Source organism: Hyperoodon ampullatus (assembly GCF_949752795.1).
Source record: "Hyperoodon ampullatus genome assembly, chromosome: 14".
Classification (NCBI taxonomy): Eukaryota; Metazoa; Chordata; class Mammalia; order Artiodactyla; family Ziphiidae; genus Hyperoodon; species Hyperoodon ampullatus.
In genome coordinates this window covers 53,968,183-53,993,211 of record NC_136927.1, presented here as the reverse complement: position 1 = coordinate 53,993,211, position 25,029 = coordinate 53,968,183, and the positions used below count along the sequence as shown (strand labels likewise).

The 25,029-nt window shown below is 42.8% G+C and overlaps 1 protein-coding gene across 3 annotated transcripts; it reads left to right on the top strand.

Moving 5' to 3' along the window:
* Positions 1-277: 277 nt before the first annotated feature.
* Positions 278-4,025, top strand: ZNF655 (zinc finger protein 655; the record flags this gene model as incomplete). 3 transcript variants are annotated; one of them, XM_079719547.1, is made up of 4 exons in its annotated part: positions 278-413; positions 1,630-1,715; positions 2,114-2,240; positions 3,230-4,025. In XM_079719547.1, the coding sequence occupies 4 exons, from the start codon at positions 278-280 to the stop codon at positions 3,424-3,426; spliced, it is 546 nt and encodes a 181-aa protein (XP_079575673.1). In that variant the 3' UTR covers positions 3,427-4,025. The 3 variants fall into 3 exon arrangements, with proteins under 3 accessions (XP_079575673.1, XP_079575675.1, XP_079575674.1); XM_079719549.1 differs by lacking the exon at positions 2,114-2,240 and having other exon boundaries at positions 3,230-3,391; XM_079719548.1 differs by lacking the exons at positions 1,630-1,715; positions 2,114-2,240.
* Between the last annotated feature and the right edge of the window lie 21,004 nt (positions 4,026-25,029).

Below are 25,029 nucleotides of genomic sequence, written 5' to 3'. Positions count from 1 at the left end.
AAAAATTCCACAAATTCTGGATTAGTGGAGTTCAAATAAACTGCATACTTGGACCATATGACTTGGTTCTTAAATATCTGAAAGTGAATAATGTCCATTTTTCTTCCTGCTGTTTATTTTAGGTGGTTAATCATCATTAACTATTTTCATTGTGTCTACAGTGTGCAAGATACTTTGCTAAGTCCTGAGAATGTAAAATGATGGGCTGTTTTAACTTGTTACAATAATTTCTCCTAATCTCACCCCGCAGTGATGGTCATTGTCCTCCAGAACAGGGATGGAGGAAATATCGGCCCAGGAAGCAGCAGGATCTCCAAGGGTCCAGTTTCAGCCTTTGGAGACCCACTCTGAGGGTCTGTCCCCAGAGCCTCAGTTCGTGCAGGACACCGACATGGAACAGGGACTCACTGGGGGTAAGGCAGAGAGAGCACTTCCATCCAGGAGAGTGGGAGTGCAGAGGGGCTCCTGGCCCTGGTATGAGAGAGGCCAGGGATTTCAATGAGAGATTGGTCCCTAGAGGGAGGTCTTGAAGGGAGGCACAGACGTGACTCAGTTCAGTCCTGATCTGGGTCCCTCTGTTGAGGTCAGCCTGTCCTTCTTTAATAGGCCGAGTGGTCTTCGCTTACTCTGCTCTGGCTGTTTTTCCTTCATGCAACTTTCACTTCATCCCAGTTACCACATTCAGAATAATTTCTAAGAAATGCTGCTTTTGCCACACCTCACTGCCCTTGCCTTGCTTTCACTTCCTCTTAGATTTAGGGCCTGTCCCTCCCCCTGTTTCCTTAACTTAGTTTCTTCCCTCCTTGACCTTTTGTGCTTTTCCAGCTGCCATTCTGTTGCAACTGCAGTGTTCCTGACTAATCTAATTTTGATCAAGAAAACAACCATCTAATTGTTTGGTTGAGCCCAATGTATACATATCACATATTGACCGTAAAATAACAATGTATACATATCACATATTGACCACAAAATAACATTTTTATGTATCATATAGAGAGGTTGATCTGTCTTGTACTGCCTTTGTCTTGTATGAAGTTTGTATGAGATTACTTCTGGCCGACTGCAGTGCCTGAAATAACTTGTGTGTCAGGAACACCAGCTGAGTGCCATGTTGCATAGAGTGCTGTGGAGCATTGTGAGAGTGTGGAAAGGATTATGAGGAAACAGATGACCACTCCTTATTCTTGAGGGCCTTACACACTGGTTGCAGAGACAGTGCCCAGTCTCAAAAGAAAGGCTTAATGAAGTTTACAGAACAGTGTCTGGGAGAGGGTCAGAAGTCTACTAAATAACTATGGCTCTGGATGAGTCACTGCAAATCTTTATGCTTTGCTTTGCCCATTTGCAAAACAGGGAACAGTGCTTACCCTTCTGTTAGAGGTAGGCCATGTCATGGGAATAATGTACAATATGAGATTTCATAATAAAATCCTGTATCACGGGTCTAAGCATGTGTAAGGAGGGCATGCAGGTGCTGAGAAGGTGCAAAACATGGTCAATACCTGAGAAACGTTCGTTGGTTTTGCTGTAATGTTGATGTGAGGAAGGGTCCCACTGACTCTCTCTTTCGTAAGGGAGCCCTGGGGAAGGGCTGCTCTCACTCTTGGCTCCTTTCTCCTCCCTCAGCTCCACCTGTCCCCCAGGTGCCTGCTCTTCCCCACGAGGGAAGCCCAGGAGACCAGGCAGCTGCGCTCCTGACAGCCAGGTACCAGGTGAGCTGAGGAACCCTCTGCTTTTCCTCAGGGACTATTGCTGCTGATTGAGTGTGGTCCTTTCCTCATCCCATCCTTAAACCTTGCCTGAATTTTTTTTTTTTTTTAATAGCAGACCCCAGGTTGGGTGCTGATCATCTTCAGAGACCTGGACTTCACAGAAACCACCTTTCCATCTCCCCAATATCACCAGCAAACACTTCCTTTATCCTTGGTGCTGTCATGGGCGCTTATTAGATGTTAAAGGGTTGTGGAACCTATTCCCTAGATTCTACTCTGTTCTTCCTCCTTTCCAACATAAATGCACCCTGCAGACCCTCTGTATCATCTCCTTCATTCTCTGGCCATGATGCTGTGGTGGCCTCCTTCCCCAGAGCAGCCAGGCTGTGTTATTTCAGGAGTTTGTGACATTCGAGGATGTGGCTGTGCACCTTACTCGAGAGGAATGGGGATGCCTGGACCCTGTTCAGAGGGCTCTCTACAGAGAAGTGATGTTAGAGAATTATGGGAACCTGGTCTCACTGGGTAAGGATTGCCTTTCTTAATTATTCAGTTTACCGCTTAGGATTTCTTTACTTCCTTGTTTTTGAGTAGGTGTGAGGTCTCTGAGTGTGGCTCAGATCCCTGGTCATAGAACCTCCGATTCCTCCTTCTTTAAGGTCGTCTCCCCTGGGAGTGGGTTTCCTTTGGGGGTTTCAGGAGGAGACATTCTACTCCTTAACCTCAGTTAATGTTTCTTGCTTTTGTGGGGCATCTGTTCCTTGTTAAAAAAGGGAAACTTGCTGGTGCTTTGCAAGTTCTCACTTTCCCTATCTTTTCCTTTTTTGTGAGAGAGACTCTAGGGCCTCCCAACCCACAACCAGACACTTTCCTTCCTGGTAATTCAGTGCCCCTGTATCAGAGTTTCCCATTTTTCTCAGAAGAAGAAATGCTTTTTTTTTTTTTAAGATAGGCTAATGTCTTTGTTGAATAATCCCTCACCTCTTAAGATCCCTAAATTCATCTGCAAGTAGGCAGAATTTGAGAGACTTGATTTCAAGGCATGACTCACTGCGAGTACATTTCAGTGAGTCACCCAGAAGGTAATCCTGTGTAACCTCACCCGAGCCGCAGAAGTCTCAGACTTAGATGGAGTCTCTCCTTTGTCATTTGGATGGTGCAGTTGGCAGCTGAGATTAGACGACCTGTGGTGCTGTAGAGAAGGATTGGTGGGAGTTGTCGGCGTCCCCCCTCGGTGTGAGCATTGCGCCTCTTTCTTTTTTTGCCTGTCTCTGCTGCTCTTTTCTTTGTTATGTATGTATGTACTTAATCATACTTTTTCTTTTCTCTTTCTCTCTCTCTCTTTTTTTTTTTAACTCTTTTTTGCTTTGCCTGTGCTGGTGGCATCCAGGGTGTTGTTTTGTCTCCTTGATTACACTCAGGATTAAAGAGGTCTTCTTACCTGTGGGGAGGCAGCCTGCCCACTGGGAAGGTTTTTAGTGTGTTTTCCATTCCTGGCTCTTTGATCTTCGTAGGCATACTTCTCCGCCTTCCCACCACCCGGATTCATAGTGTGAATTCCTGCCCGGCCCTGAGTCATACCCAGGCAAGTGCTTTCTCTGGAGAAACACTTGCAGTCCTTTCAGCAGGAATCTCCAAGAGATGGCCCAGGTATCGGCTTCCCATCGATAGTGCTCATCCCCGCTCGGAAACTCCTTTTCCACGATTATGAGATATTACACTTGATTGATGGAGTAGATGCCTCTCAGGATGCCACCACTATGTAAAATTGCAGCTCCTCAGATGACCTTTATAAATTTCAAAGGGCCAAGGAAGCCCTCTGTTGCAACCAGAATTTTGAACCTTGAATTCTGAGTTCAATCAGAAGCCATGGTTGGTGGTCATCGACTTGTGTTCTCAGAAACCACAAAGTTCGACTCCAGCTCTTCGGTTATGATCTTTTCATGTTATTTTAGACTGTGGAACATACACTGTGTGCCCCTCCTTTTCTGTAGTGAACATGACCTGCCCCTTCTGTTGCCTAAATCTCCTGAGACCCCTGGGCCTTTCTAATGTTCTAGTCTTTTGCTTCTTTTAAATCCCTGTGGCCCCCTCCAGGGTCCTGCCTTTGTCCCGTTGATTCTTTATGGAGCTGTACAGATTGATGCGTTTATATGACCTTTCCTGATCAAGTGTTCCTTAGCTTTTCCTCGATGGAGCGGAAAGGCTGTCTTTCCCTCAGGCTGTCAAATTGAATGTATATTCAACAACTTGTAAATTGTAAAGTGATATGTAATTGTAAATTACTGTTAATATCTAATAATTACATAATTTCCAACAGTTAACCTGTCTACTTTTTGGAGTAAAGAAACTTCTTAGTAGTTCAATCAGCCTAGCAGCACAGCATACTATTAGACTGAATTTTATCCCATTTCCTCTGTTATCTCTGCACATACACAGGACATGTATGCACACTCACACATGCTGGGCACAGTTATGTAAAAGAAGCCCTCCTACTCAACTTGTTTTTGTGACCAAGTCAGCAGCCTCTCCTTAATAATTATTTTTTACAATCTTTAGGAAGTAATTTTCATATTTGGGGGTTCAGCAAACTCCACCTGAAATTTAAGTTTATACACTTAGTTAACTTAGCTTAATGTTTGGTGTTGTAAAATAAGGACTTTATAATTCAGTCTCTGATTTAGCAACCCAGTTTTCCAGTTCATACCTTTTTCCCATGATAGTAGCTCTGAGTTGTATTTGTCACAGATATCAGAACTTTGGTCTTCTGGTTAAGTGCTTCCACTACACAGTAATAAATATACAGAGTATGAACAGAGTAAAAGAATAAAAAAGTAGGTAAAAATTTTCATTACCAAATCTAAAAAGAAACATATACTGTTGCCAGTGAGTGAATTACTGGCTTGGGGGTCATACCCAAAGGGAAGTTATCTGTGACTTAGTGCTGGAGATTAATAAGACTGGGAAAAAAGCTTGGATTACACTTCACATGGGGCAGTGTGGCAGGTGCCCTGTTAGGTGACAGCATTAGAAAGCTGCTTCCCAGAACTCTACTGGATGGTGAGTGAGCTGATAAATCAGGAATGTTTGGCACATACCCCTTGCTTTTTGAAGTTGATGTCGTGGGGGCAAAAATGATATTGTATAGAATGTCTTTCACTACCACAGTTGTTCACTACTGAGCAACCAGTATGTTACTAAGTACCTAACATATATCTCATTTAATCCTTACCATAACCCTGTGAGCAACCAGTATGTTACTCAGTACCTAACATATATCTCATTTAATCCTTACCATAACCCTGTGAGCAGGTATTATTCTGTTTTATACCCGAGGCTAAGAGGAGTTAAGTGATCCATCCAGGGTCAAAGCTAGGCTATGGACTCAGATCTGACCCTGAAGCCCACACGTTTTCACTGTTTTGAGCCTTAGGACAGTTAGTCCAACCACATATATTGTTTTTTTATATTTTTATGGCTCTGTACTATGATGGTAATTTAAAATGGCCACAATAAATTGGACAGACAGGCATGAGGTTATACAGTTTGGGAGCAGAAAGGGCATGTATTCAAGAAAAATTAAAATGGTTAGAGGATACATTCCATTGTAATAGGTATCTACACAGGAACAATATTGCTAAGGAGAGATTTTATTTGTGTGTTTATTAAGGACCAGGAAGAAAAGCATGACACTTTCAGATGACTAAAATCTTGGCACGGCACTAGTATAGGCAACAAACAATGAGGTAAATTTTAAATGTTATTTTTAAAGATCAGATTAAGTTAAAAGTAAATCTAGTTAGAAAACTATCAAGGTTTCAATTTTAAAAATCAAAATGTTTTAATAAAAAATTTTAGATAGGAAAAATTTCAAATTTCGATAGGAAAAATGCATATTTTGAAAGCATAGATTTTTGACTTAAATCTACGAAAAAGACATTCAGGCCAGTGGTGAGGAAACCTGCTTTAATGCTTTCTGTGACCCTTAGTATAGATTGGAAAGAATGTTAACTGTGGGTTCCATTTACCATCTGTGACTGAGCAGATTGTTTAAACCGATTATAATGACGTTTTCGTCTATAAAACAAAAAAATAATGTCTGCTTCCTGGGTTGTGTCAAGGCTTAAATCAGGTTATGTGCGTAAGCACCTGGCTTGTGCTGGTTACTTACATGTTCTTTCCGAAGGGGCAGGAAGTGGTGGGAGCTATGGACCAGATTTCTTAATACAGACAAAGATTTCAGGAGAGTGTTCAAATTGTTTGTTCATAATGGAATTTTCTCAGATTGAATGTTGCTCAGGCTGTGCCTATTACGAAGAGATTTTCATTCCTTTGACACTAAATGTTCTCTCAGGTCCCTTTTAATTAAACGTCATGGTTCTAAATCTGTTGGATCCTGGCTCTCCATGTATTGTTCTAATTACTGTTTCTCTGTTCTTTTTATTATTTTCACCTTTTGTTCCATTGTCACTATGTTGGTCTTCTGTTCTCTTTCTGTACATATTTAGAGGAAGGGATGGATTTCATTCACAATCATTATTTTTTACTAGTAGATTATTTAAAAGCCGGTTTCTGAAATAAGACTATCTGTTTGAGCCCCAGCTTCACCAGTTATCATGACCTTGGGCAACGTTCTTAACCTCTATGAATCTTAGTTTTCCCATTTGTAAAATTGATACAGTAATAATTCCTATCTCATGAAGGTATGGTGAGTATTAAGTGAGTGAAAGCTTATAAAGCTCTTGGTGTGGTACTTTGCACCTACCAAATGCTTAGTGAATCTTAGCTTAATATTTTGATAATACAAGTGACTTTAAGTCTGTATCTTGAATCCCGTTCTCTCTTCTAAACTGCAGTTTTGTATCTCTAACTGCCTGCTAGGCATTCTTTCTATACCTTCCTACGTTACCTTAAACATGTGTCTAAAATCAAACCCCTAATCCAACAAGAAGATGATCTTTTTTGTTGTGTGTAAGTGATTTAAGTGTAGATTATAGAGTAAATAACCAAAATTAATTTCAATTTTCAAATACTTAGAAACACCTTAGTAAATATCTGTCAAAAGTTGCACATTATGTTATCAGAATTCTGAGCAGAGTAGTTGCTGTGTCATGCCATACTAACTTTTTTTAAACTTGCAAAACTATTTCATTTGACATGGAGGACCTTAACTACAATGTGTCCAAAAAGAGAATTGACTCTATTTATGCACAACAGGAATTCAGAAACACAGTAAATGCCTTTTTTATATCTGTTCTGATCTCCCTGCTCTTAAGCTGTCATGTGGAATCCCATAGGACAACTATTGGTTTATCATACTTTTCAGGCCCAGAGCCCTTTTTAAAACATTGATAATCTGTTGACACATAGGCACAAAATTGGCACTCAATGAGTAGCTCTTAAATAAATGAATGAAAAGTGCAAGATACAAGGTACATGGTCCCTGCTATCAAAGAGTTTATAAATCAGGTAGGGATGATAATACCTGAAAACAATTTTAAAAAATCTGTAAACTTCATTATATAGAGACATGTCAGGATAAGAGGAACATGTAATACAGTTTGTAGACATTCAGTAAGTGGAGAGAAAGGCTTTTGGAGATGAGGGGCTTGAGCTAGACCTTGTATGTGTGCTACTAGAAGCTTTATGGGCTGAATACGTGTAAAAACTGCCCCTTTGATACTGTAATAGTTCTGCCCCGCCTCAGAAGCAGACTGCCTCTTGCTTTTGCTTTAAAAGAGATGAGATCCTAGCAGTCCATTATGCAAGCCAGAGAAAGACCAATTTGTGTGAAAATGCACTTTTATTGCATCTTCCTCACTGTATCATATTACAGTAAGTTGTTTATATCTGTCTCTGCAGTTAGAGTGTAAGGTCCTTGAGGGGATGGACCTTATCTGCTTGGGCTCTTTATCTCCTACATACTTTGCATATAGGAGGCACTCCATAAATGTTTGTTGAATAAACAAGAGTGTAAGCTCCTAAGGGGTAAGGATGTGTCATATTATTATTTGTTTCCTCATGTGCCCTGAAATGAATTGTTTCTTGAGATTGGTCCTTGGAATATTTTTTCAGCCTTCACTGATTGTGTTGCTACAGTTTAGCTCACCACACAACAGGTGCTTGAGAATTCACCTTTCTCCAGACCAGCAGAGTTATATTTTGATGACCTCCATTTTGACCAGGTCTAATACTTGTAGGCCAGGTTTAATACAAAGAGTAACCTGTAGGCAACAGATGAGGAGTGATAATGATAATTTCTGTGAAGACAGGTACACACTCATGCCAAATTCCCTGAGTATGTGGAAATGAATACTTATGCTCCCAAAAGTCATCAACTTGCCCCTTAGCACACCTCTTTCTAGAGCACAAATATGAACTCCTTGTAGAAGGTCTTTGGCCTTCTCACTCTCCAGGCCTTCCTAATGTCTTGTAAGAATTTACTTTCTCTCTCCATTAGCCATTAAGTAAGAGAAAAAGTGGCTGGTGTAGTATCTGGGGATAAATTGCCACATCCCATTTCCTTCTCTGTGAGCAGGATTTCCAGTTTCCAAGCCTGATGGGATCTCCCAGCTGGAACAAGATCTACAGGTTTTTGATCTGGAAACTAAGAATAGAGAAGTCTTAAGAGATGACTGCTCAGGTGAGTAAGGCAGAATCAATCAGATGAATTAGTAGGGAAGTAAAGTCTAGTTGTTGAGCCAAGCTGTAGCTGCTTTGGCAGTCAATGAAGAGCTCTGTCTGTATCCCAGAACAGAGAGCTCTTTCCTTTTCCGTTCAGTTTTGATGAACTCTTACTTTGTCCCTTATCTGTAAGTTGTACTAGGTCCCTATTCAACTTATCTATAATTCTGTTGAACTAGTTCCCTGTTATCTCCATTGAAACACCTTAATTGATTATCTTCTTACTCTGCTGAACCTGCCCTCTATTTCTACCACACCTTGGACCACTTGGATCCTACCTCACTGCTCCTATTCATGCCCTTACCTCTGCTGTTGAGATTTTGTTCCTGTGTTTCAGAGTAAATAAACTTCTCTTACCCTGGTAGATTGTAGATTATTTAGTTTTCTCTAAGTTTTGTTTTTCTAAGCACAGGGTACAGATTACATTTGCATTTTCTATTTATATATTGAATCAGATGGAGAGACCAGAGAAGAAAACGAGCTGTTGATTCCTAAGCAGAAAATTCCAGAAGAAGTACATTCATACAAAGTGAGAGTAGGAAGACTCAAAAAGGATATTGCCCAAGTTCCTGAGACTAGAGAAGTGTATAAGACTGAGGACAGATTAGAAAGGCTTCAGGAAATCTTAAGGAAATTTCTCTTCCTGGAGAGAGAGTTTAGGCAAATAACAATCAGTAAGAAAACCTTCACCAGTGAGAAGAACAGTGAATGTAATGAACCTGAAAAAAGCTTCAGTCTGGACTCAACTCTTGATGCAGATCAGAGAGTTCTTAGAATACAGAATGTTGATGACATTGATAAGTATGATATGAGCCTCAACCAGAATTCAGCTGATAAACATGAACAAATAAATCTAACACAGGATTTTCAGAGTAATGAATATAAGGAAAGTTTAATGGAACTCTCCCACCTTAATAAATGTGAGAGCATTCCTGCCACTGAGAAATCCTATAAATGTGATGCATGTGAGAAAATCTTCCATCAGAGCTCAGCCCTTTCTAGACATCAGAGAATTCATACTAGAGAGAAACCCTACAAATGTAAAGAATGTGAAAAATCTTTCAGTCAGAGTTCAAGTCTTAGTCGACATAAAAGAATACACACTAGAGAAAAACCCTATAAATGTGAAGCGTCTGATAAATCCTGTGAGGCGTCTGACAAATCCTGTAGTCAGAGCTCAGACATAATTCAGCATAAGAGGATTCACACTAGAGCAAAATCTTATAAATGTAGCAATTGTGAAAGAGTCTTCAGTCGTAGTGTACACCTCACTCAACATCAGAGAGTTCACAGAGAGATGCCTTGTAAGTGTACTGTGTGTGGCAGTGACTTCTGTCATACCTCACACTTAGCTGAACATCAGAAGGTCCATTGTGAAGAGAAGTCCTATGAATACAACGAATGTGGGTTGACCTTTATTAAGCATCAAGGAATTCGTCTCAGAGAAAAGCCCTATACATGTAATGAATGTGGAAAAGACTTCAGATTGAATTCCCATCTTATTCAGCATCAAAGAATTCACACAGGAGAGAAACCACATGAATGTAATGAATGTGGAAAAGCTTTCAGTCAAACCTCATGCCTTATTCAGCATCACAAAATTCATAGGAAAGAGAAATCCTATGAGTGTAATGATTATCAGGATAATTTCAACCATAGCTCAGATCTTGTCCTGCAACAGGAAGTCCTCACCCGAGAAAAAGCCTTTGATTGTGATGCATGGGAAAAGAACCTCAGTCAGAGAGCACACCTTGTCCACCATCAAGGAATTCATACCAAAGAGAAACCTTACGAATGTAATGAAAGTGGGGAGACATTTAGTCAAGTTCAGGCCTCATTCAGCATCTGAGAGTTCACACCAGGGAGTAATCATGTGTGTCCTGAATGTGGTGAAGGATTCGGTCCCACCTCAACCTTTATTCATCCTTGGGGAATTCACACCAGAGAGAAACCTGAATGTGACGAACGTTGGAAAGCTATTAGTCCGTGTTAAACTCTTGACACCTGCAAACCCATACCAATGAGAAAACCTACAAATACATTGAAGGTGGTAGATGCTTCATGCTATTTTCATACCTTAGTCACCATTGGAGAATTCATACTGGAATAAAATTCTATAAATGTGATGCATGTGAGAAAATCTTCCATCAGAGCTCAGCCCTTTCTAGACATCAGAGAATTCATACTAGAGAGAAACTCTGCATATGTAAAGAATGTGAAAAATCTTTCAGTCAGACTTAAAGTCTTAGTTGACATAAAAGAACATACACTAGAGAGAAACCCTATAAACGTGAAAAAGCCTTCAGTCAAAGAAACTACTTTGTGAGCATCAAATTCATTTCATGCCGAATACCTATGAATGTAATAAATGTGTATGTGTGGGAGGATTCAGCCATTTTCCAACCCTCATTCAGCAAAGAATTCATACCCAAGAGAAGTCATTTGGGTATATAGTAAATGACAAGTCTAGGAGTTCAAGTCTTTTTTCATCATCAGAATATCCACACCAGACCGGAATTTGATATAATGCAAGTGGAAACATTTAGCACCATATTTCAGGCTTTATTCAACATCAAAATATTGAAGGGAAAATTATTATTTGCATATGAAATCGTTAATATATAGTCCCAGTCTTTTTCACTGCAGAAGAATCTAGTCAGAGGAGTGACTTGGTGAATGCAGTTCTGTTTTCTCCTGGCATTCTTTTATTTAATAGGTGTTATAAGTAGGTATGTATGCTTTATTTATGGAACTCATTTAAGCTATTTTAATTTTAATGTGGCTTATAAACATTTTTATTTTTCCTGAAGTTGGTTCTTATTGTTCACAGCTTCCCTAAGATACATTGATACACCGATGTTAAAACATGTCAACTTCTGGAATGTTTCTCATTTAGCTTTTTCTGCTGTTCTCAGTCAAAGTTCTCTCCAAAACAGACTCTTAGGCCTGCTGTTTTCTGAGGACCCTATTTCTTTCCAGCCGTAACATTTGGATTCCTATTGATTTCTCCATTCTCTTAAGCACCTTCAATGATGGTTTCCTAGCTTTAAGCTTTACACCAGCAGGTATGCCACACCTACTTGCTTTTTTGGTGTCTTCTGTCCTAATGCAAAGTATCTTCCTTTAAAAGAAATGGATTTACACACCCTCTCCATCCATGAGTATGAAGGATTGTTTCCCCTGAGTTTGTGGCAGGCAGCTAAACATTTTCAAGTGACACCCAAGTTCTTAGCTGTGTTAGCATTCACAGCCTTGTAAAAGAGATGAAAAAGACCTTAGGAAGCCAACAAGACTGGTGGTAGCCTAGCTATATTCAGCGCCTATTCTGCATGTCTAAGTTCAGAATTATTTTATATATGTCCATTGAAGGCCAGCAGAATGCTCACGTCTGCTTTTGATAGGGCAAAACGTAAAGAACATATACTGAGAAATCAGAGATCTTCGTAAGGGAATGCTGCCTTCCATCAAAGGTATTGCTGTTCTTGTGTAATATCTTTAGAGAGAATATTTCAAGAATGGCAGATATGCCTGTAAAATTTAACCATTACTGTTTTTCATTACCTGTTTGGAATTGTTTACACATCATCACATTTTTTGTATTTTACTAGAGTCTACAGGCCATATAAAATAATTTTTTTTGATTGATGAAACTGAGCACAGATGTTGGCTCCAGAGTTCAGGGTCACTGTCATAACACCTAGCAAGAGTTCATGATTCTTTAGATGATGTCAAAGCATTCTATTGTATTTTTCCATCTTAAGCGTCAAAATATTTTGTGAATAAGAGAAGTTGTTATTTAAAATTCTAGTTGTTTCAGCGATTGAGGCATTCATAATTCATATGTTAAAATATTCACTAGGGATCCTCAACAAATATATAAAAATTCATTGCTTACTCTGTAAGCCTCTTATGGCTAATAACCTCTAGGGTAGTTCTACCACAGTATTTTACCTCTTAGCCATCAGCAAGCATAGGATCTCATCAGGGCACGGTAGGGACCTAAATGAATTGATCTAAATGTAAAAGCATATGAAAAATGCATGTTTTCATTTTCCTGTCTATGACCATATATACCCTACGGATAGAGACCACGGGTAATCACCTCCGGTGATTATGAAACAGGATTAAGTAATCTCTAAATAGCAGAAAATGTAAAAATCACGTGTATGCATTTGGTTTAGGAATGTGCTTTTGTACTTCCACTTGAATAAAGGTGTGTTTGGTACTCTGAGAATCTGTTTCAAAATCTGAAGTCCTCAGCCAGAAGCATTTGGGAATCTTAGAATCACCTTCCTGGCTGCAACTCAGTTCCTTCTAGAAACCTGCTTCACAGCAGAAATAAATCACTCTCCTTCATACAGGTACAAAGCTTGCTCTTCCACAGACCTCTGGAATAAAGTCTGAATGTTTACAATTTAAAGGGTTATTCGGTTGGGATGCTGTTGGCACATAAAGTAAGGGTAAATAGTTTGAGGTTTCAGTAGAGCTAGGCAGAATGTGTTTTTTAAATAAAACATTTTAAAAAATGAGAAACCAAAATAATCCTTGAGGGCAAGTAACTTGTCTCTTTAAGCTTGCTGATATTTAATTGGTCCAGTATAGTTTGTGTTCTTTGTCTTTTTAGCCTTGAAGGCAGGGGAGGGAAGAGAAGAAATCTAATAGTTGGGACACCTAATTTTATCTATCTGTCCACCTACCTACGTACACATGTATGTACATATGCACATATTCAAACAGTCCTCACAACAACTCTGCAAGGGGACCAGCTCCGTTTTACAGAGGAACTGAGGTGTAGAGAGGTTGAAAAACCTGTAGGGTCACACAGTAAGCTCAAAGTCAGGGCTTTTTGACTCCAAAGCTTTCCATCATCGTGATGTTGGTATCGGACACATCCCAGAACCTAGAGACGTTTTCTTTGATAGTTCTTTGTTCCCTGTTACACACCCAGTGATTCACCATTAGTTTGTAGCTGATCCTAAATGCTCCCAGAGCTCTCTGGGAAGCTGGGAGAAAATATCCCAGTATCTTTTGGGAGCTAGTTAGAACCCCCCGTCCTACCCTTTGAAACAGGCTTGACAATTTTGACAACGACAGGCTACAGGTCAAATGTCCTGAATTCCCATCTTCTGCCAAGACACCCCCACTGCCATCACTAGATTTATATTTCCATTTCTCAATGGCCCAAATGCATTCTTAATTTTTCTGCCAACTAGGACTTACTAATAGATACATATCCTTACCAAGGTTTACTGTCACCTCTGATTATATTATAGTGGTGGAGCAAAGTGGGTAATGGGAAAATCAAGTTTGATTCCTAGGTTTTCGGCTTGAGCAAAAGTGGATAGGTAGACTAGAGATGGAGAGTGCTGAGAGTGGAGCAGGGAGAGTATTTCGGGCAAAAGAGAGCATGTCAGAAGGCCTGCAGAGGAAGGAGTATGGCATTTTCAAGGCAGTAATAAATGAGCTCTTTGGAGAATGCCTCACCTTAGGAAATAGTACGTGGGTAACTGAGGATTTGAGAACAAAGTTCAAAGGAAGCCCATAGGGTGTTATCTCAGAAACGATGGAATTTCTCACATCCAAATATGTAACCTCTTATGTCCTTTCATTCATTCAGTAATACAGTTGGCAGGAAATATGATATTTAGTGGTAGCTGGTGGATACAGTTAACCTAATCAAATGCATTAAACAATCCACTGGGTAAAGAAGACAGATGAGTCAAAGCAATGACTGGAATGAGACATATGTTTGAACTTTACTAGCTATATGACTTTGGACATTTTACTTAGCCTTTCTAGTTTTCTTGTGTATACAGTGTGGTTGTTAATAGCATGAAAATTAAATGAGATAATGTAAAAGCTACTGGTCATATACTAAATGCCCAGAAGTTTTTAATGTAAATACTAATATAAAAAACGCTACAATAGAGGAGAGATACTTAGCATAAAATCTAAAAAAGAGGAAATCAATGAGCAAGCGTTTACCAGTGCAGGACTAGCATTGTCCAGGGAGGGACACCCTGAGCTTGGAGAACTTAAAATATGACTAGAGAAATCACTAGGCATTTGTGGTCTGTGTGATAGGAACTGCCTCCTGACGGGCACTTCCTGCTGGAGTCGGCAAACTGACATGCCTCTAACATTCGTTATCACGCAGCATCAAGCCTTAACACTCCCTTCAAAATATGAGTGCATGAAGGAGCCAATGTTAAATCCAAGACTGAAGAATGGTTTCAAGTAGATGGTGCTCTGTACAAATCAACAAGAAAATATTGATTTTGGAATTATTTTGCTGCCTCATCCCACTCTCTCTAAGAAAATGGTTACCCTTTTATATTTGTATTTCATCCACGTTAATAAATTTACAACTTGGACGTAATTACGAGCGTCTTTCCCGCAGTTGCTTATGTCCCGCAGACAGCATTTACCCCGTCTTCCTCCACTGTCTCTCCGGAGTGTGGTTAGCCTCCAGGCTCTGGTTTGAACGGGCCAGGATTGAAATCCTGCCTCTAGGTTGCTCACTAGCTGTGCAGCTTCTGGCGTGTAAGATAGTAAAAAGTATCAATTTTGTGGGGTTGTTGTGAGGGTTAATGAGATAATGTTCAGTTTCAGTGCCCCATAACCGGTAGCTGTTATGTTTGAGTTTAGCAGGAAAATCCTCTTTATCATGAACAGCTCGTTTCCTTATCCTTTTTTCCTGCTTCAGCATATCAGATACGCCTCTGCAAACCTGTACTCCAGGTGCAGTAGGTGTTTGGATCTTGATCCTATCTCTACGGCTTTTCTTCCTCTTTCAGCCCTTCGGTACCAGTACGTTCCTCCTCTTTGTTTGTATGCTCCAGGCATAACTGGGAGGCTGAGTTGAAGCGACAAAGGGAGAGGAGGGCAGGCTGGACAGAGGGCGTAGATAACAGGTTTTGGCCCAGCAGGGTCAGCGTGGCCTGTGATCTTGAAGAAGGAATGTGGAGATGGGTGGAGCAGAGCGGAGGAGGCAAATGGGGTGCACACGGGACACTGGGGATGAGAAAGAGACAACCAATTTAGATCCTAAGTCCACTTGGGCGATGAAGGGCAAATAGAGAAATCTTTTCTGTCCTCCTTCAATCCCTCCTTGGGAAGGAGGACAAACGCCCAAGGAGGCCCCCCACCCGACTCCGCTCTGGACCCAGCTCCCCAGCGGACCCTAGGGAACCCGCGATCGAGATTAGACCTCCGAGCTGCCTAGACGGGTCCCGGAAGTGCGCGCCGAGGAGCAGGAGTTTCTAGTCCCCCTGGAGGCCGAGGTCGCCGACTCCGCCGGAACGCGCGGCCGGCTGAGCGAGTGAGTGCTGCGGTTCGGCGCTGGGGCGGCGGGAGAGGGCCGGGCAGGGGGGATCCCGTGGGGTCGGGGTGGGGCGCGCTGCCGGCCGGCCGGGCGCTCCCCGCGGCGGGGCCCAGTCTGCCTGCAGGGAAGACGAGGCTCCCCCGACCGCCCCCAGGCCGGAAACTTCTCAGGAAGCGGCACCAACGGCACGGGCAGCTTTCCCTATATCTGTCCTCTTCTCGCTCTCTGTCCTGAAGTGACTGCCCGTTCCTTGGGTCGGGTTCTGAAGACCTTTTAGAGAAGATCCTGGCCTTGGAGCGGCACCGGGGACTGGACCCGGCCCATGGAGAAGCTGCCTGAGCAGACGTCCCCGGAGTCCCCGTGTCCGTCCCTCGAGCAGGAGCCTCGAAAGAGCAAGGGTGAGGAGAGCTGACTTAGCTGCTTTCTTTGTCTAAACTTTGTCCTTCCCACCGCGGCCTCAGATCAGATGGACGCGACTAACCGTGCGCTTAGAATTACCCTGGTGCAAGACACTGATTTTTTTTTTAACCTAAAACTCTATTACATGTAAATAAAGCCTATCACTAATGTTTCCTCTCTTCATGTGTGGAGCAGACAGACCTGCAGACCTGCAGCAGCACTGTCCATAGCACTAAGTCTTGAGTATCTGTCATTCCAGCACGTGTTAACTTGCTTGTCCTTTGAGAGGCTCAGTAAATGTTGTGTGAATAAAAGAATGAATGAACCCAGCCAAGTGTGTCCTATACCCCAAGTACCAGGAAAAGAGTGGGCTTCTCCCCCGAACCTGTCTTTCATCATTAGGGAAGATACATTTTCCACCAGGATGTAAACTTCGAGAGGGTACCTTGCCTGTGGAGTACAGTAGACAGGCCAGCCACCTGCTGATGGAAAATGAGGTTAAACTGTAAACATCAACATTTAGATTTCAATCTACCATCCCACCATTATCTCGTATATGCTTGGCCTTTAAAAAAAGGTGGATTTGGATTATTTAATTGAGGGACAAAGGCTTAGATAATCCACATCATGGATTTTGAGATGGCTGATGTTTGGAGGATTTTTCTTTCACATATTTAGCCTTCTAATTCTGTTTTAGGCTGATTTTTAACTCAAATATTCTATTGAGTTATTATTATAAGGTGCTGAGACTAAGTTGAAAGAAAACCTAACCCCATCACCCCCACCACCACACACCAGCTTAGAGTTGAGTTGGAATAGTTATCTGTGAGAGACTACAGGACAATAAACAATGTGGACGTTCACCTATCAACTGGGTACTGGCCCAGGAGGCCTTAGAAAGTCATATATTTGGCCTTGAAAGAATTTAGAGTAAGAAAAGAATCAGAGTTTAGGTAAGAGGGGATAGGCGCTTATCACAGGCTCCTCGCTGCTAGTCTTTCTAAGGCCAAGTGCCTTAGTTGCCATCCTAAAATATTTACTTGTGTTAGTTCACAGTGCCCACTGCATTCAGTTCATTCTCTGTAACCTGGCATTCAGGGTCCCCTGCAGTGGGGTCTCAGCCCAACTTTTGTGTGTGTGTGTGTGTGTGTGTGGTACACGGGCCTCTCACTGTTGTGGCCTCTCCCGTTGCGGAGCACAGGCTCCGGACGTGCAGGCCCAGCGGCCATGGCTCACGGGCCCAGCCGCTCTGCGGCATGTGGGATCCTCCCGGACCAGGGCACGAACCCACATCCCCTGCATCGGCAGGTGGACTCTCAACCACTGCGCCACCAGGGAAGCCCTCAACCCAACTTTAAAGTATTTATCTCAGTGTTCCCCCAGACAGACCCCTCAAGACTGGTGTGTCTGCACAAGGTAATGCAGAAAACACTTTGCACTATCCACCATTGTGCCTTTGTGTCCTTTTTTTGCATCACTGTCCCCTACATTCTCTGCCTACCCAAACCCCACACATCCTAGTGTCCCATGCTTGAAACCTCACTGCAGGGCAGCCTCCTCCCATCAGGTTTCTGAAACAGACTGGTGGCTGCCAGGAAGGAAACAAACACATGCTAGAGACGTTGATATGGAAACCTGTCGGACTTGGTGGTTGACTAAGTAATAGAGGGAAGTTGGGTGTAATCACCTTTGTTCCCTTTGCTATCATACCTCTTAAAAATCTTCACCAGTTGCTGTTAATTTTGTAACTGCCATTCACTTGGTGCAGGGCACTGCTTCTGCTCCATCGAAACTGATTATATCCAGGTTGCCAGTGGCTTAACTAATGAATCCACTGAACATATTTTTTTTAATTAAAATTTTTTTTTTTTTTTTTATTTTTTGGTCTGCGTTGGGTCTTCATTGCTGTGTGTGAGCTTTTCTCTCAAGTTGCGGCGACCGGGGGCTACTCTTTGCTGCAGTGCGCGGGCTTCTCATTGTGGTGGCTTCTCTTGTTATGGAGCACGGGCTCAAGGCCCGCGGGCTCAGTAGTTGCGGCACACAGGCCCCAGAGCGCGCGGCCTTCAGTGGTTGCGATGCATGGGCTCAGTAGTTGCGACGTGCATGCTCTAGGGTGTGCGGGCTTCAGTAGTCAGTGGCGCGCTGGCTCAGTAGTTGTGGCTCGAGGGCTCTAGAGCGCAGGCTCAGTAGTTGTGGCACACTGGCTTAGTTGCTCCGTGGGATGTGGGCTCTTCCTGGACCAGGGCTCAAACCTGTGTCCCCTGCATTGGCAGGCGGATTCTTAACCACTGCGCCACCAGGGAAGTCCCATCCCTAATTTTTTTTGACCCTTTAGTATTTCTGTTGACGTGATCACTGTTCCTTGAAACTCTTGTTCTTTGGTTTTGGAAGCACCGTTTTCTCCTGGTCCTGCCACTTGCCTTCTCAGGGTCTTTCCCATTCCTGTTTCTCTACTCCTTCCTTCCTTCCTTCCTTCCTTCCTCCCTCCCTCCCTCCCTCCCTCCCTCCCTTCCTCCCTCCCTCCCTTCTTTCTTCGCTGCACCACGTGCTTTGTGGGATCTCAGTTCCCCGACCAGGGATTGAACCTGGGCCACTGCAGTGAAAGCGCAGAGTCCTAACCACTGAACTGCCAGGGAATTCCCTCCACCCGTTTCTTAAACATTGATTCTCCCCAAGCAGTTCTCAGCCCTCTTCCTCTTTCACCCTTGTGGGTGATCCTGTCCCCTTCTGAGACTTCAGGTTGCGCTCTGTGCTGAACCAGACATCTGTAAGTGTACTTCTGGACTCATTCTTTTCTGCCATCCCCCACCTCCCTACCTTCCAGTGACTCCCTTGACTAATTTTAGTAGGTGCTTTTCCCAAGCCAGAAAACTTGGATCATCCTCTACATTCTCCTTCCCTCTGTATTCATTTGGCCACCAAATCCTGTCAGTTTTTTCTTCAGAAAGGCCTGACTCTGTTGCCTGTCACCCACCACCTCCTCATTTTAGGCCCATTGTAATTCCTTGGAGTATTGACACATCCCTGTGCTGTTGGTAATTTCCCCCACTCTTGGCTGCCCATATTATTCTCTGCCTATAGAATAAAGTCTAAAATCCTGAGTGTGGCGTATATGTCTCTTCATTATGTTTTTCAAAAAAAATTGTTCAGGGGCTTCCCTGGTGGCGCAGTGGTTGAGAGTCCGCCTGCCGATGCAGGGGACACGGGTTCATGCCCCGGTCTGGAAAGATCCCACATGCCGCGGAGCGGCTGGGCCCGTGAGCCATGGCCACTGAGCCTGCGCGTCCGGAGGCTGTGCTCTGCAACGGGAGAGGCCACAGCAGTGAGAGGCCCATGTACCGCAAAAACAAACAAACAAAAAAAATTGTTCAGAGTGACTTTATTATTGTTTTTTTGTCTTTTCATTATCTGCCTCTACTCTATTTTTTCTGCTCTATGTCCTACTTCCTGCCCACACGGAGCATACATCTCATTGAATTTCTTATCACTACTCCTTAAACTTAGTATTCCCTTTTATGTTTCTGAGCCTTAACATATGCTGTTGCTTTTGCCTGCAATTCTCTTTACCTTGTTGATGCCGATCACAGTTCAAGATGTAGCTCATTCTTTGAGGATGTCGTCCGCAGTTCACCTAGGGAGGGGTTGTCATTCCTAATTGTGCTTTGAAACAGCATTATAATCTCTTTACCAGAATCTTGCACATAGTCAGCGGTACATATGTTTGTTGAGTGATTAAATCAAACAGGAAGTATATTAGTTTCCTACGACTGCCATGACAAATTACGGCAACTGCATGGCTTAAAACAACTGTATTTTCTCATAGGTCTGGAAGCTAGAAATCCAAGAGGGCCAGGCTTGCTCTGAAGGCTCTAGGGAAGAATCCTTCTTTGACTGCTCGTAGCTTCTGGTGGCTTCCAGCCATCCTCGGCATTCCTTGGCTTGTAGCTGTATCACTGCAATCTTGCCTCCGTTGTCACATGGCCTTCTTTCCCATGTGTTTCTGTGTCTGAATCTTCCTCTCCTTTCTCTTATAAAGATTCCAGTCATTGGATTTAGGGTACACCCTAATCCATTATGATCTCATCTTAACTAATTACCTCTGCAAGGACCCTATTTCCAAATAAGGTCACATTCTGAGGTATACATAAATTTGGGGGTGAGGGCTCTATTTGACCCAGTACAGGAAGCGTTGCTCATTTCTTCTGCTGTTAGAAGTAAATGTACTTGGGATCACACAGCTTTGTAGTTAAGCTGCTTGAAGAACTGTGTAGATTTCCCCCTCTCTTTAAATTAGAAGCAAATCAGTCTAGAAATGTTTTTTTAAACCTTCATCCACAGGGACACATTTGATGAGCCTGTTATTCCAGAGGGCAACTGCTCTCTTCTTGGGCTTCTCTAGCTCTGTCTCAGAGTGGCCACTGTCTGCAGAGGTATTCCAGAGGGTCCTGCCGTCCATCAGAGTTTGGATCCAAGTCTTTGATATTTCTTGTATAAGTGGCTCAAACCCACGAGGAGATATACCTCTCTGAATTCTATTTGAGTTTTAGTCCTGAAGACTTTATAAGTGGTCAATGCGGGGCCCTCCGTGATTTATAGATTCTTCTCTTGATGGAGTAGAACTTCCTTATAATGGATTGCTAGGAAATAATCGGGAGCATTTTAAAGCACCTAATCTGTGCAGAGTTCTTTACATAGTACTGAGGTTGGAGGAAAAGAAATGGAAGACACCTCTTATTCTAGAGGTACTTTCAAAATAAATTGAAGGGAATACACACATATAAAAAACTAAACATATTTCTAAGGAGAGGCCCAAAGTCAATGTGGTTAAATGCCACGAGGAGGGGGCAGGAACTGTATGCTTTAGAGATTCAAAGGAACGATCAGTTCCAGCCGGGGGTTGGAGCAGGGTTAAGTTTGGGGAAGGAGGCTGCCTTTGATCTGGGTCTTGCAGGGTGGATAGGATTTTGATTGGTGAAGTTGGAAGGGAGGCTGATCCAGGTGGAGGAAGAAGGTCGAGCGGAGAAGGAATTGCGTGGGGAGCTAAATGTTCAGGAAACGTTTCAGAGTAACCGGAGCATAGAGTAGATTGATAGAGGATGAGACTAAAGGCAGAGTGGAGCACAAGTGTGGAAAATGAATGCCACGCCAAAGAATTTAGATTTGCTTGGCAGAAATTGAAGTATGTGAGCTTTGTTTAACAGGAGGCTAGCAGATGAGCATTGCAAATCAAGGAAGAGATTCTAGTTTGTTTAGTGTGAGAGGTGATTAGGATCTGACTTTAGGATATTAGGAGTGATAACAGGAAGGCAGGGGAAAAAAAGAAGTATTGCTATGTTGTAGGTAGAAGCAATAGTACTTTTGTTTACTGAGTGGATGTGGGGACAGAGAAGAGAGTCACTGGTCATTATTTACCGCCCCCCCCTTTTATTTTGAAAAATGTTAAGGCTACAGGAGAGTTGCAAGGCTATCGTACCAAGTACTCACACACCAGAAGTGTATGTGCAGGTTTGGGATAGGTTGATCTCAAGAAACTGGTATGAGAGCCGTCGTGTGGAAATGTCTTTTTCGATCATTGGAGATGCTGTAGCTGGTCTACGAATATCCCCCGTCCCAGTAGATGGGAACACCATCCCTCCAGCTACACAACCCAGAGAGAAACTTTTGTTTCTCTCATATCCATATCCGTCAGCCAGTTATCCTGTCCATGCGACTGTCAATGTTTCTTTCCAGAATCCAAGTGCTTCTTACTACCTCCTCTGCTACCGTCTTGGTTCAGGTCGCCATCACTTCTCCCCTGGATTATCACAGCAGCCTGGTTGGTTGTCTTGCTTCTGCAGTTGCCTCCCTCCAGCCTCTACCCAGCATGGCAGCCAGTGTGATCCTGGTAAAGTGTCAGCTCTTGTCTTCCTCTAGTCAGAACCCTCCAGTGGCTTCCCATCTCACTCTGAAATAAACCTCTTACAAACCTGTAGCCTACAGGGTCCTGTGTTCTCTGATCCCCCTTCTATGTCTCTGACCTCAGTTCTCACTCCTCTCCCCCTTGCTCATTCTCCTCCAGTCACAGTTGCCTCTTTGAACACCCAGGGTCTCGCACTTGCTATTTCTTCTATGTGTAATGCTCTTTCCCACATGTCCTTATCCTTCAAGTCTTGGCTTAAATGTCATTTTCTTAGTCCTCCTTTGACTGTGATATTTAAAATTGCAACCCTTTTGCCCACTGCCCCCTGGCACTCTAATCCTTGTTCTTTGCTTTTTTCCTCTATAACACTTTTATGACCTTTTAACAGTATGTAATCGACATAGTTTACTATCCATCTCCCTTAGTAAAATGAAAGGTCTTTGAGGATTTTTTTGTTGTTGTTGTTACGCGGGCCTCTCACTGTTGTGGCCTCTTCCCTTGCGGAGCACAGGCTCCGGACGCACAGGCTCAGCGGCCATGGCTCACGGGCCCAGCCGCTCCGCGGCATGTGGGATCTTCCCGGACCGGGGCACGAACTCGTGTCCCCTGCATCGGCAGGCGGACTCTCAACCACTGCGCCACCAGGGAAGCCCGCTTTGAGGATTTTTGTGTTTTGCTTACTGACGTATCTCAGAGTCTGGAACTATACCTGGCATGTTGTTAGTGATCAATAAAACGTACTGACTGTTACATGACTTAAAGATGAGGAGTATTTCAAGAGCTGTAGGAAAAGGATCACCTTCGGCTTCATGGAGAAGGTGATATTGAACAGGGCCTGAGAGCAGTGAGATTGACATTCTCGACTACGTTGGGCAGGCTGTCAAATCTCGGGCAGTGGGCCAAATAAAAGGCACATTCTCTACAACATCTCAGCCTTCACATACTATGACTAGAGTGGTTCAACAGATAGTAAAGAGGCTTTGTGTAGGGAGAAGATCAGAATGAGGCTGGAAAGACAGATGGGGGCCAGGTCAGTGAGGTAGAGAAGAAACCCTAGTCCCTGCTCCTCAGGAGCTTGCAATCTGTCTGACAAGTAAGGTAAACACACGTGCAAGGGGACATAAAGACATTAAACCAGCAATCCATTCACACCTGGTAGTATAACTAACATCGAAAAGATAAGAAATAAAAAGTGTTGACGAGGACGTGGAGAAAAGGGAACCCTCGTGCACTGTTGGTGGGAATGTAAATTGGTGCAGCCATTATGGAAAATGGTATGGAGGTTCCTCAAAAAATTAAAAATGGAACTACTATGTGATCCAGCACTTCTGGGTATTTATTCAAAGGAAAATAAATCATTCTCTCGAAAAGATATCTGCACCCCCAGGTTCATTGCAGCATTACTTACAATAGCCAAGACATGGAAACAATCAAAGTGTCCATCGACGGATGAATGGATGAAAATGTGCTATCTGTACACACAATGGAACATTATCCAGCCATAAAAAACATGGAATTCCTGCCATCGCAACAGCATGGATGGACTTTGAGGACATTATGCTAAGTGAAATAAGTCAGAGAAGGACAAACTGTATGACCTGACTTGTATGTGAAATCTGAAAAATCCAAACTCATAGATACAGAGAACAGATTGGTGGTTGCCGGAGGCGGGGAGTGGGGAGTGGGAGAACTGGATGAAGGGGGTCCAAAAGTACAAACTTACAGTTATAAGGTGAATAAGTCCCAGGGATATAAGGTACAGCTATAGTTAATAACACCATGTAGTATATTTGGAAGTTGCTTAGAGAGTAGATCTTAAAAGTTCTCACCACAAAAATATTTGTAAGAAAACCAGTACCCAAATTGAATGTACGGAAGATGAGGTCATATCTGGAGGTGGAGAACAAGTGTAAATATGGTTCTGTGAGACCAGATACTTATTAAATTCCTTAAAGACAATGACCATTCCCTACTAAAATCAGTGTTGCATATGTTTTAGACTTTCACTGCTGATGGAAATGATACTACATTGGATATTCCTCAGCACCCCCTTCTTCCAGAAAGATCCCCCTAAAAAGAGGGCCTTCTTTCTGTAATATCACTGCACTTCAGTAAGCCATATTTAATAAGTAAAACTTGAGAAATGTATTATAGTAAACAGGAGATGTTTTTCTAAGGTCTCCCTTAGATACAGCTAGGGTGCAGAATTTTTTGTTTGTTTGTTTTTAAATTTTTGGCCGCACCGCGTGGCATGTGGGATCTTGGGTCTTAGTTCTCTGACCATGGATTGAACCTGCGCCCCCTGCATTGGAAGGTAGAGTCTTAACCACTGGAATGTCGGGCAAGTCCCCAGAATTGGTTTTTGTATGTTCTCTTAGAGTTGAAATAGATTTGGAAGTATTTCTCACTACCCCGTGCTTCATATTTTAAGCAACTTTTCCCCCTATTCTCCCCTCCCTCTCGCAAACCCTCCCAGTTTGTACCATTTCTAAAAGATGCATCTAAGGTCCGAGTATGTCATGTTCATGAATGAGCATGTGAGCATCTGTGTGTAGAGAGAGGCTCTCAACAGGAGTGAGGAAGGTGCTGGTGTGCGATTACAGGAAGGGAGCCTTCCCTGTTACCACAGTGACAACGCATGTGACCAGGGTACCATGTGGACAGAACCTCTGCGTGAGGTTCTTTTATTTATCCGCTCAGTCCCTGCCCCTCCCCACACAGAGCCCCCAGCATCACCCTTCCTGTGTTCTGAGATAATCCCACTTCCCTCAAACTCTGCTTTCCTATTCTGCTAATTCCAGTGTATCTGTCTGGTCAGGGACTTCATATATAAATCCTCACTTTAGTTTCCCCACCACTTTCTCCAAATCTGCTCAGCTTGTATCCATCTTTTCCTCCTATTGTGAGGCCATTTCTCGTACTTTTTTGAACCAGATACCTTGGAATACTTTGATCATCCTGTTTCCTACAGGGAATTTTTATTGTTACATATACTTTTTTTTGTATTT